This window comes from Lepisma saccharinum, chromosome 1, assembly GCF_977018435.1.
Source record: "Lepisma saccharinum chromosome 1, izLepSacc3.1, whole genome shotgun sequence".
In the NCBI taxonomy this organism is placed as follows: domain Eukaryota; kingdom Metazoa; phylum Arthropoda; class Insecta; order Zygentoma; family Lepismatidae; genus Lepisma; species Lepisma saccharinum.
In genome coordinates, this window is record NC_139229.1 from 66,674,409 (window position 1) to 66,687,508 (window position 13,100).

Consider the following 13,100-nt stretch of genomic DNA (forward strand, 5'->3'; position numbering starts at 1 on the left):
CATCGAAGGTTGGGGGGGGGGGGGAAGCAATGCCCCCTGTACTTGCACCACTGCCTTAGTCTGAAGTACAGGTGTCCTGTATAATCACAGTATAAGCATTATTACAATTCAATTAATTTACATATATTGTATTATTACCTAAGACTAATAAGCAGATCATGTTGAAGGTTAAAACGAAGAATTATTGGAGGCTAATAAAAGTTTATAAATTAGTGTTCCTTCTCATTTCCGATGTGTCATTGGTGCAACATTTGTTAGATTAGATAAATTATATCTGATTACAAAGCTTGGTGTGTTCAACATCAAACTATTATTTTACATATAAAAAAAAAGGTAAAGTGCTCCCCTGTGTTTAGCACCACGCCATGAAGGTGTATAGGGTAATGCCCCACACTTTCTTGATCCGGTCGTGAGGGGGGGTGATGTGATCAGCATCACACCCTTGATCGCATTTACCCCCCATGGTTTCCCCCAGGTACCCATGTCATTCGACGCGGGGTGGGCACCGGGGCCGCTTCCAACGTTAGAAAAGTTTCCGGATTTGAACTGGCCGGGGATCGAAATATGATCTAAAATTATCACTTTGATTATTTTACATATCAAAGTGATAATTTTAGATCATATCCAATTGTTTATTTTCATTGAATTTCGATTCTGGTGAATTTACATTGCTTCATATAAAAAAATATTTTTATTTGATGATTTCATTCTAAAATTAAAAAAATGTACATTAATTATTTTTGGTTGAAATATTCGAACATGATTTTTATGTAATACTTTGTTTTGAATATGACTTCAGTAACTTTAAATATTATTAAGTATGTCAAAGCAATACATAAAGTCAGGAAAACAGTGCTGTATTCTGAAAATTTGACCTGGTTCACTGCAACAATTCTTATTCATTGTATATATTTATTATATATTATTAGATATAATGGAAATATAATACAAATGCAGTCATGCAAGTAAAACAAAAACAGGTCTGACAACTTAAAATTTTCTAGAAACTGTGTATGAAAAAAGTTGGTTTACTGGCGGTAAACCAGATAGCATGGGAGAGTGGACAAATAGATTAGTTGCTTAATAGGGAGTCTATAAACTCATAATAAACTGTACATAAACACTTATATTCATCTGGCATGGGGACCCCTGAAGCTCGGGGCCTTGGGCAAGTGTCCAAGTAGCCCCTCTCTAGAGCCACCTCTGGTGAACTTAATTAATATATTTATTGTATGCATTGATTACAATATTGTGATAAACAAATAATACATTTTTCATTTTTTTTCGTTCTAGTCCTGTCTTGTGAGAGCAGAAATGAAACAGAAATTGACCTGGCTGCACATATCTGTGAGTTGTAGTTTAAAATTTTGATTTTATATAAAGCATTAACTTGAATAACATTCTTAGAATTTGGTGTTTCGACATTTTAATACATCAACAAGTATATGCTTTTCTGTAATGGTAGTTATCGATGATGGCATTTTGAAGATTATGTCCAGCAAGTAGTATATTTAATTTTTGGCTTCCTTTTACTTGATATCCCTTAGAACAATTGCTGAAGTAGATTAATTGGTTTTTCTTATTACATGTATATAACTTACAGGTTATACAATATGCAATATACTAAATTTACTGTTAATTCTCTCCACAGTAAGTCCCAATATATATTTTTCAAAATACACTTTAGCACAAGAAGTTGATAGAATTAAATAGTAGCTCTACAAATCAAATTAAAACTGAAGAAAATGCTTCAGATTTTATTTTATCAAAATACTATTATGACAATATAATTTATTATTCACTATTTTGTTTCAGGTGACAAAGAACTCTTGCAGTTTCTTATATGGGATGCAGAAATAACAGACAGCTTTTTCACAAATGAATCAGATTCATCTGAAAGTGAATCATCCGAAAGTGAAGAAGAGTAAGTTAATGTTAATGTCCCACTTACTGAATGTAGCTTGGTAGGCTCTAAGCAAGAAACATCTTAGATATGGCACAGTGGAAGCTGCAGTTCAAATGATGATATGAACAATGGGGCATGGTAGATTTTGTGTGGAGTGCTTTAGTAAACAATTACATCTGGGACAGATTAATGGGTACATTATGTTTTGAGTATTCCTTCATCATATCATCACTCATTCTCATCTTCGCAATTATCCAAAAGTGGCATAAAAGTGAAGTAAAGCAAACAAAATTAATCAATTTTCCATGATTTGCATAACTCATATGATAATTCAAACTTCAGAAAGTGATTTCATGATTAAAGGTTATTTTTCATTTTGCAGTTCATTTTGCATCATTTTGGGACAAAACATGTTAGGAAAATGCACCTCACACCTTTCAAAAACATGAAAAATGAACATTATAGTGTGTTAATTCACATTTCGTGTTTCCATCAAAAACATTTTGGCAAATAAAGGCATATATGTACATCATTTATAATGACCCATAATATGTACAATCTGAAATTGAATGCACACTTCTGTTTCTGTGTTTATGGAGAGAGGCAGATGAGGCTTGAACAATGTATAGTGGGTAACTTCACAGAGTGAACTTACAGTTGATATGAAGAGAAAATATATATATATATTTATCTTATTTTACATCACTTTGCTGTGTCTTTAGGCTTAATTGCAAATATGAAGACAAATGATGACTACATAAAACTGATGTTGAGGGACTAAAATGCTGAACCTTCTGATTTGGAACTGACCATTCCACATGCTTGTCCACCGAGGTAGACGATAATAATGTATGCCACCCAGCATATGTCATGTCCAACACTCATTCACACAGTACTTCAGTATATCTACATGTTATGATTAACTTGTTACTCTTCTTAAATTCACAATATTTATAATAAACACAGCATGAGTAGTTATACTCAGGTTGTTTTTGTCATTTACAGAGATGAGTTGCAGCACATATTCAATGTGACCCTGAAATTTGTAGCAACACATAGTGGCTTGACAAGATGGTTGGACATGCTTAAAGGAGAAAGGAACTTTAGCAAGCCGTAAGTTTTAATGTTTAATTATTTATAAATTTGTACATAATTTGTATTTTTAGAGATTGTTTTCATCATGTATATTTAGTGAAACATTCATAAAGTTCTATGTATTATATTGGTACTATTATTATTATTATTTTCTACCAATGATTCTTTACAAGCCAAACCTGATTAGTCAATATTCTCTATTTGATCTTCAGTGAATTGTAAGAAAAAATATGTTATTATTAACTGCAATTCTTATACCTTGCTCCATAAGATACATATAATGTGTGTGTGCTTTATTTCTTCGTCATATTGATGAAGTGAATCTTGCAATATGTAAGTACAAGTTCTCAGAATTCTGAGACTCCTGTGAAAAACACTATCATCAATAAAACTATTAAGCTATTGTATTAATGTCATTATAATGTTTAGTTCCATCAATAGTCACACTGTCAAACTATAGATTCCTGGAAATCTATGAGAGAAATAAAATTTTATTATTATTAGTCAAATGATGATATAATAGTACAGCAGGTAGTTATTAATTCAAATATATTCTTGAGATTCCTAAACAAATTATTTCTCCTGATGTATTCATTATATAGTGTTTGGCAGTTTAACCAATGTTGCTTTTCTACCTCTTTAAGCATTGTAATAATGAGGATGAATGATCAATAGACAAAATGCACGAAATGTTAAGCACATTGGAAGTGGCCTAGACTCAATCCCAGAATCTTTGATTGTGAGCCAGCCATCAAGGTATCCATTCATTAAAAGCCAAAGGTTCTCATTGTACTGTGCCTTTTTTAGGCCCATAGAGGACATGTGAAGGTGGGGTACCACACATTCATGTTCTCGACCATTTGTGGAGATCTGAACCATGCTTCAAACCCCAAGTACCTATTTATTACAGGCTGGGTGAACCCCAGAGCCACTTTATGCAGGGACAAGGTCAGGAAAACTTCACAACTCTTAGGTCATGCATCACAGGAATCGAACCTGGATTTCCCACATGGCAGATAGATGCCCTACCAACTACACAACCGTGGTCCCACTATTCATTAGAGACTTGCTGATATTATATTTTTGTCCACAAAACATGACAATTTTAATAGAGTCTCGAAAACAGACATTACATACTGAGTTTAATTGTGATTGAACTTACACTTTTCCCATACATCCAAGCCTCGGAAATATTTCTTCACCAAGAATCAAATCCAGTAGTTATAACTAGTAGGCTAGTTAAAAGGTCAAGTTCTAATAGGAGTGAAGTACATTTACTTTCTACATTCAAATGATGGACTATTTTTCATAAATAAATAAATATTCAGAACATCTATAGTTGTTCTATGTGACTACTGATGGAAATAAATAAAGTCTCGAGCTTCAAATTCAATTCAACACAACAATTTTCTGTTAATCATTTTTATGTTTATTTCATTGCCCATTAAAAGTCACATTTTTTCTTTTGCTGCAAGAAACATCTTTTCTATTCACAAGGACTGAATTGCAGATTTATTTCCCCTAGATTACATCGTAAATGGTAAGCTTATGGTAAAAATTACTTTGCAAAGCAAGTATTTCTATTACAGGATATTAATTACTAATATTTCTTTGTTATGAGTCAGTTTATCATTAATGAATTAATGAACTGTTAGTAAATAGGTTAAGTACATTTTTGTGCCTTTGTTTGCGAGTGAAATGTTTTCTGCATTTTATAAATCATAAAAGATACTCTATGTGATCAGAAGAATCCGGACACCCACCTGAAAATGAAGTACGAGTTTGGGCTGCCCTCCATCGGGAACACTGGCAGTCAATAAGGTGTTGGCCCACCCTTCAATCTCGCAGGCATACTTTTAATCAGGTGGCAGAAGGTTTCCTGGGGAATGGCAGTCCATTCCTCACGGAGTGCCAAAATGAGAAGAGGTATCAATGTGAGTCGGTGTGGTCTAGCATGAAGTTGGCATTCCAAAACATCCCAGATATGTTCTATGAGATTCAAATCAGGACTGTCCCAGGTTCGAATCCCGGTCGGGCTTGGTTGTTTGTGAATGTCCATTCATCAATTTCATCATTTCATCACTCATCCCCATCTTCGCAAATTAGCCAAGAGGCACAAAACGCGAAGTAAAATAAACTAAATCAATCAATCAATCAATCAATCAAATCAGGACTCTGTGCAGGTCAGTCCATTAGTGGGACGTTGTAGTCTAACCACTCCCCCATAAGTCCTGCAGTATGGACGGGTGCTTGATCGTGTTGCAAGACACAATGGTCATCCCCGAACTGGTCTTCGACGATAGGCAGTATGAAAGCGGTTAAAATGTCAATGTATGCTTGTGCCCTGACATTGCCACATAAAGCAACAATGGGGCCAAGCTCCCTCCAGGAGAAACATGACCTCACTGTAACCCCGCCACCCCCGGATTTCATTGTCGGCACTATACAGGCTGGTAGATGTCATTCACCACACCCACACCCTTCCATCAGATCGCCACATTGTGTGCCGTGATTCATCACTCCATACAACGGTTTTCCACTGTTCTATGGTCCATTTTTGATGCTCCTTGCACCATGCGAGGTGGCTGTTGTTGTTGAGTTGGTGTTTTAAGTCCACTTTATGCACAGTAAGGCTAATTGGGACTGGACCTACAGTTTAAAGTGGGATCCGAACCACTTGTGCCTCCACCGGGTATCGAACCCGGGACCCCTTGATTACAAGGCGATGACGCTACCACTGCGCCATCGGGGAGGCCCTCCATGAGAGGTGGCATTTGGCATTTGCCTGTGTGATGTTTGGCTTATGGACAGCTGCTCGGCCATGGAAACCAAGTTGCTCCACCTCGTGCCGAACAGTCATGATGCTTGGAGTAGATCCTGATGCAGTTCGGGATTCCTGTGTGATGGTGGCGATGGATGATTGATGATTATGGTGTATGACCCTCTTCAACACTCAATGGTCTCTGGAGGTCACCCTGCAAGATTTTGGGTTGTACACATCCCTTCATGTTTCCACTTCACTATAACATCGGAAACAGTGGACCTAGGAATGTTTAGGAAGGTGAAAATCTCACGCACAGACTTCTTTCACAAATGGCACCCAACCACCTGACCACATTGAAAGTCTGAGTTCCTCAGACCAGTAGCGTACGCAGGATTTCATCAAGGGGGGTGTTATCTCGAAAACTTTCTACAAATTCACATTACCATTGTTTTATTATACTTTAATTAATTAATAATAATAATAAATTAATTAATAATTCTTATAATTAATTAATTAGTTTAATTACTACTAATGCAGCTGCTATTTATGAAAGAAATAGAACAAAATTACAATTCTTTTGTTTCAAAATAATTGTCTAGTCAACGGTTATTTGTATATGATAAGTGAGACATTTTAAGTGTGAAGAAAATCCATAAAAACAAGCAAATATATTAAATTTATTGAAATAATCGAAATATGAAACTCATTCAAGGAGCCGCGCTGGTCTAGTCTGACAACTTCGTGGGATATCCGGGTTCGATTCCCGGAATTGGTTGGAATTTATCCAGCCTTGTCTCCGCACCCAGCCTATGGGTATCTGAGAGCAACCTTGGGGATGAAGGCTGCCGGAGCATGGTGCTGATCACATCACCTGCAAAATAGTTCGAGATCAAGAATCTTTGGGGCCCACCACACCACTATGTATGACTTCATGGCACGGTGCTATATACACGGGGGAATTTACATTACCTTTACCTATGGAACTCACCCAGGGTGATGATGAAGCGCGAGAATACATGTTGCTAAATTCCACTGAGTCTATGTTTTCGTTGTAAAGTAAGTTTATAGACATTCCAACACATTTATCCCTTCTAGGTGATTCACAAAAGACTTCTTCAACATTATTTAATGATGTGGATGTAGACTCAGCATCACTTGAGAGTTCACAAGGGGATGTGAAATCAGTACCGGGAAGAACGTTTGCAATAAGGACGAAGCAAGGAATTTTCACAATTCTCGCAAGAGTCACTGCGCGACTTTTTGCAAAAGAAAATTGCAAAATTGAACTTTGCGGCCGCTTAGATTGTGTTTGGAACGTTGTGTTTTTCTTCATGCTGCATGGGAATAATAATCCAAATTATTATTATTATTATTATTATTATTATTATTACTGTCGCAGATCTTTGACTGTGATAAATTAGCCATTTTTAATTTTTTCTACAGCATTTTCCATAATATTTCAAGAGCTCAAGGGGGGGGTTTAAACCCGGTAACCCCCCCCCCCCTTGCGTACGCCACTGCCTCAGACCATCCCATACTGCTGTCTCGTGCTGTCTGCAGACTACTGAGATCGCTGACCATATGTTCCACATGGTAGATGGCAGTACTGTGTCGTTCTCTATGATAAACACACATTTCGCGGTGTGTCTGGATACTTTTGATCACATAGAATAATTCTTCATCTAAACTCATAATTTTTCAAGTGAATTAAACATTCAGGAGTGGTGATCTACATCTTTGTGTGCCTCTATACTATTACATAACTGTCCATTCTCTGTGATATTGCCAAGAGAACTCAACTTTCTTGCACAATCTCTTGTGAAAATTAACAGTTATTGTTCACATGTAAAATATTTGGTTCAAAAACTTCCTGATAGTTTTCACAAGAATTTTGATTTTCCATAATATTGATATACAAGCAGAAGAAAATGACACAGCAAAAATAGCTGAAAAAAACTCTATGCCGATTGCTTAAAACTTTGTCAAAATCAATACATGTATGTGCCATGTCATATTTGCGAAATTCCAAGTGAGAAGTATTGTAATAATTATCCTTGAAGCACTGGTGTAGTATATAAATAATATACATAATTTCCACCCAAGAGCCAAAAATTGGCAAACAGCGGAGAGGGATGCAGGAACCAGAGGGGATAATTCTCTCTCATCTCTGTTCAAATACCACCAGCAGCAGCCGGCGGCAACTATGATGGGTAGTGCCAACGTGATCAAGAAATAAATAAATAATAAAAAAAAAACCTCCGCAATGCCCACCCCTGCCCCCTCCTTGAGGTTGTGCCACTGGCCAATATGTTTATCCTCGTTTGATAATGTGGAAAACAATGTGTGTTTAAGTAATAACGCACTAATCCGGTTTATCTTCACTCACTAACCTATCTTTATACACTACAGGACACTTTCCTAAAAACACAACAGTTACAAGAGGAAGGGAAAATCAAATCCTCTCACCTTCTCCTCCCCATGCACACATATTCCAACTGCATGTCGAACATATCCTAGACATTTGTTGTAAAAAGAAATTGTCAAAATGCTAAAAGGAACTTGCATCACCATAGGATTTTTTACTATTATATTTTTAAAAAAGTCTGAATGGCCCTCTAGGCACATCTATCTATTATCAAAATGTACATTTAACTTTGGAAAAATACTAGGTTTGTTTCTCCAAAATTAGGCAGAAAATTAGATAGTACCTTTCTCATGAATTACTTCCCCATTGGGTCGTACAAACAGTCGTATTTAGCGACTTATCTCTGAAGGTGGCAACTGTGTCAACACTGCCAAAGTTCCCTCACCGTGCCAGGCGAAAATGGGCATGGTTGGTGTCCTATGCCTGCCACTTTGTTCCCAGCTCATGATGGAAATGTTTCTCGGTGAGACTTCTTCAACCCTCTGCACGTGTGTCAAGTTGGTTAGGCCAGCTCTGGGGTGGCTCGGACTGACAAAAAAGCTGGCAATGCAGTGAGGAGGTTAGGGTGGTCGTCACGTCAGCTTGACTGATTACAAGATTTGAATCTCCGTGTCTGTAAACTATCAATGTATTAATTTAACAATACTTCTTCTGAGGGTAGTGCCATGGCACGGTGGCTCTCCCCCTTGAGTTGCTGCTGAATACCACCCACCCTGTGTATGTGTGTGCATAGGCGTAACTTGGGACCTAACTTTGGCAGCTTATCTTTGGGAGGAGGGAATTGGAAAATATCATCCAGGACTATTTTGATCAATATCATAGAAATTACTGGTTACTTTGCTCCTCAGGTTTCAAGAGGTCAACAAAAGTACCATTATCATGTAAATTTTCAAAATCCTGAATATATTGTTAGGGCAAATGCCTTCTCCCCCTTGTCCCCTCCAAGTTACGCCTATGTGTGTGTAAGAGAGAAAATGCATGTATGTGTGTACGCTTGTGTATTAACTTGAGTCTGTGTGTATTAACTTTGCTCTCATACTAGAATTTATTATTACAGAATACTTAATTAAATTTTTCCTAAAAAAAATAGTGCTGAAGAATTAATATTTCCTTCTATTTCTTTGCTCACATCACAATTAAACAATTGGAAGTGTTATAGCTAGCCTACAAATATAAGTGAACAACACAACACAACCACATAAGTGAGATATGCAATCATGCAGATCTAGCATTGCTTGTTAGTGCTTTCCCCTACTTTTGTCTAAGGGAGATTTCACACGAAAGAGACAAGCAACACATGTCATGTGTCACTTGACACCAATCAAATGCAGGCTTATGTGGTTTCTGAAATGCCATTATGGTGTGGAACATTGCTGCTGATTCGTTTGGACTAGGGCTAAGCTGATACCGGTATTGGAAAGTATATGTTGGAATTTATTTTACCAATACTGATACTTTTCCATTATTTTGGCCTTGACAGGGTCCACGAAAATTCCATACAACACTTTTGCAGAGTTAATTATCATGGAAGTTATGCAAAGTATCCATTTATTTTGCACCAATATTGTGTGAAAACTATATTTTGTGATTCACAACAGGTAATTCTTGAATATTTTAAAGCAAAACTCTGGAAAATTGATGCTTACAATTTAAGTGGAATACTCAACACTAGCATTAATAAATATTTTGAAAAACTTTTAATTGTTACCAAGCATTGATATTGGTATTGGTGGAAATCAATATTGGCTTGGGTATCAGTTCAAAGAGGTATCAACTCAGCTCTAGTTCATACCCAAGTGACATGGGTCACATTTCACTTGTCACTTCGATGTGAATTCTCCCTTAGAAATACAGTGAGTCCAATTCCTTGTGAGGCCGAGAGATCGGGAGAAGTGTGGTGGGCGGCACTAGCAGAAATGATTTTGATGAGTAACGTCCTGCTTAAGTTTACCCTCGGAAACATTTTGCTTCGCTCGGAATCGTTTGCAGGTTTCGAATGTGCAACACTGTATCGAGATTACATTGCAGACTAAACCGTTAAAACTCGATGGTTTTCGTGAGCATTGTTTGCAATCTGAAAGCTCCGAGCTTGAGTTGTTCTTTCCTTTGCAACTACAGGTGCCCTGGACAGAGCTGCGAATGGAGTGAGGAACAGACCATGAACCAAGAGCATGTTAATTTCATACTGTGTGAAAGAGTGTGGTTTTTGGTTACTTGCCATGCTACTTCTTTGTGTAATTGCAGTGTATGTGTGTTCTGTGTAAGTGAGGCGATTGAAATGCCAGCCACAAAGTTCACGTTAAACAAAGAATTTTTATGTATGACACTTACGTGAAAACAGACTCGTGTCGAGACGTGTGTATGCAATTTGTATAGAAATTCCCTGGCGTTTCACCTCCAGATAGAGAGATGGTTAGACGTCTTGTCCTTACATTACAAGAAACTGGATCATTAAATTTTAGAACCCCTAAGCAAAAATGACAGATTCTAACAGAAGAAAAACTCGACGAAATTGGGGCAGCGTTAGAATGCTCTCCAAACAAATCTCTACGCCGTGCTTTACAGGAGGTGGGTGTGTCAAAATAGAGGCTACTGAAATAACCCTTATAGTATCGACGAACTAGAAGACAATATAAGAACAGAACTTGGAAGAACTTTTGCATGTGAATCAAAATTTCATCAAACAGATGCCAGGAATGTGTGAATGTAGGTGGACATCACTTTGAACAACTCTTATAACACAGGTTAGTGCTAGTTTTGCAATATTAATATAAATATCTGCATGCTAAAGATATGTCCATAAAAATAAGTGGGACGTTACTGGTCGCAAATGTCGGCATCTCCACTAGCGCTGTCCGCCACACTTGTCCCGATCTCTCGGCCTCACAAGGAATTGGACGCATGGTATATGAGGGTGGATCAAATGAAAATTGAACAGTGGATGTACGGAAGAGAGCTCTCCACCACCGAAGAAGTCCAAGATGGTGCAGAGTAGTGGCAAAGTGATACTCACATGTTTTTTCAATCATGAAGGACCCCTTCTCTTTGAGTTCCTGGACCATGGTTAAACGATCAACGCTGCTTGTTACTGCAATACCCTCCACCGTTTGCATGCAGCAATCAAGGCCAAACGGCCTGGCCTGTTGTCCTCTGGAGTGGTTTTTCTGCATGACAATGTGCGGCCACATATGTCAGCTGTTACACAGAACATGTTGGCGATGTTTGGGTAGATAGTGTTGGAACATATACCGTATATACCTGATCTATCGCCATGCGACTTCCATATCTTTGGTCCATTGAAAAAGGCATTGAAGGGTCAGCACTTCCACTCGGACAATGAAGTCAGGGACAATGTTCGCAACTGGTTCAGATCTCAGCCAAACGAGTTCTACGAGCAGGGTATTCACCGCTTGTTCAAACAGTGGTACAAGTGCTTGTGTAACTTTGGAGATTAGGTTTGAAATAAACCTAGTTGATTTCATTCTGTGGTCCCTGTTCCGTTTTCATTTGAGCCACCTTAATAATGCAGATAAAGAAAACACATTCTTAAATTTCTAAATCAGGTTGAAAGTAGGTGGGCAGGAATTAGTATCGTGAGGACAACTGAAGAGCTACTTGCAAAGAAGAAATTGTAATATCTGATCTAAAAAGGAAGATATACACAACAATGGTATGCAATGAACTGAGTAGATGTCAGCAGGTAGCAGGCAAACAATGAATATCAAAAATCTTTTGAGTTGGGCCTGGCAAGAAATGAAACTTGCAGAAGAAATGGAATAAGGCTAATTCGTGTAAACAGCATTTCTTATTCCTAAAGAGAATACTTACTTTCCTTGCATTTAAAAGCAACAAATAAATTTCTGAGCCTGAATTTATTTATTTACCTTGGTTGTAAGTCTGATGTGTATCCAATATTTTAAAAAAAGATGTGTTATGCAATGAAACTGGTAGTGATTTTCAGTTTGAATGTAATGTAACTTATTGATTTCAGTTACTTTTTCTCCCTTGGTTTTATTTGTGATTACACCTTGTTATTCTCTTCTAAGTTAATTTCTAAATATCTAATGTTCATGATTATGTAGAATATATGCAATATGAAACAGCAATATGCTGGAAAGAAAATTACTTGGCTATTTTTCATTTGAATTGAATAGTATATTTTTAATATTACACTCACATAGTCACGTTTTGAATGCTTTTTATATCTTGTTTCATTTGGCAGGCATTTCAGTGAGTTTCGAACTAAGGCAATAGACGAGTATTGGTACAAGCATGCTGTACATTATCATACATTAGATCCTGAGAGTTTTGTCTTCACTGTACCATTTGATGAATGTAAGTACCTATATGTTTTATATTTTATGGTCATATTATATTATGTTTGGACAGCTCAGCTAAAGTGCAAAGCAATCTAAGTAGTTACTTACCGTGAAAATAAATTTGCTCCCAGAGTGAAGAAAAGCAGTGAAGAAATAATGATACTCTTTCTTCCAAAAAATGTTGCCTCATTTTGTCATTTCCAAGCTTCATTTCATTCAGCTTAGGATTGAATTGCACCCACATACTGGAAGATAACAAATAAATTTTATATGGTAACTTTTAAAAAAATATTGAGAAACATATGAATGGCTTATTGCAGAAAGGGACCTGAGTCACTTTTGCACAATTCTGAGAAAAAAACAAGAAAAATCGTATAATATTGATAGTGTAAGAAAGAAATGTGCCGTTGTTGGCTCACATTTTCAGCATAATGAATAGTTAATTTTGCAACCCTCAATGCGCCCCCCTGCAGTATGCTGCTAGCGACAGTGGAGATGAAAAGGTTGTAACTCCGATACCTCAAAAATGTGACTCAGGTCCCTTTCTGCAATAAGCCATTCATATATTCTCTAGAATATGTGATCACAGAG

The 13,100-nt window shown here is 37.1% G+C and overlaps 1 protein-coding gene across 3 annotated transcripts in view; it reads left to right on the plus strand.

The window, feature by feature from the left end:
* Window positions 1-13,100, plus strand: part of LOC145996059 (voltage-dependent calcium channel subunit alpha-2/delta-3-like) — a 117,281-nt gene that overhangs the window by 86,284 nt on the left and 17,897 nt on the right. For 2 of the 3 annotated variants that reach the window (XM_083132280.1, XM_083132299.1), the window contains 5 exons: window positions 1,294-1,347; window positions 1,816-1,924; window positions 2,912-3,019; window positions 4,527-4,541; window positions 12,413-12,525. In XM_083132280.1, coding sequence (XP_082988406.1) covers window positions 1,294-1,347; window positions 1,816-1,924; window positions 2,912-3,019; window positions 4,527-4,541; window positions 12,413-12,525 — 399 coding nt within the window. The remainder of the gene's footprint in view (window positions 1-1,293; window positions 1,348-1,815; window positions 1,925-2,911; window positions 3,020-4,526; window positions 4,542-12,412; window positions 12,526-13,100) is intronic. The other variant, XM_083132289.1, reaches the window with a different exon arrangement.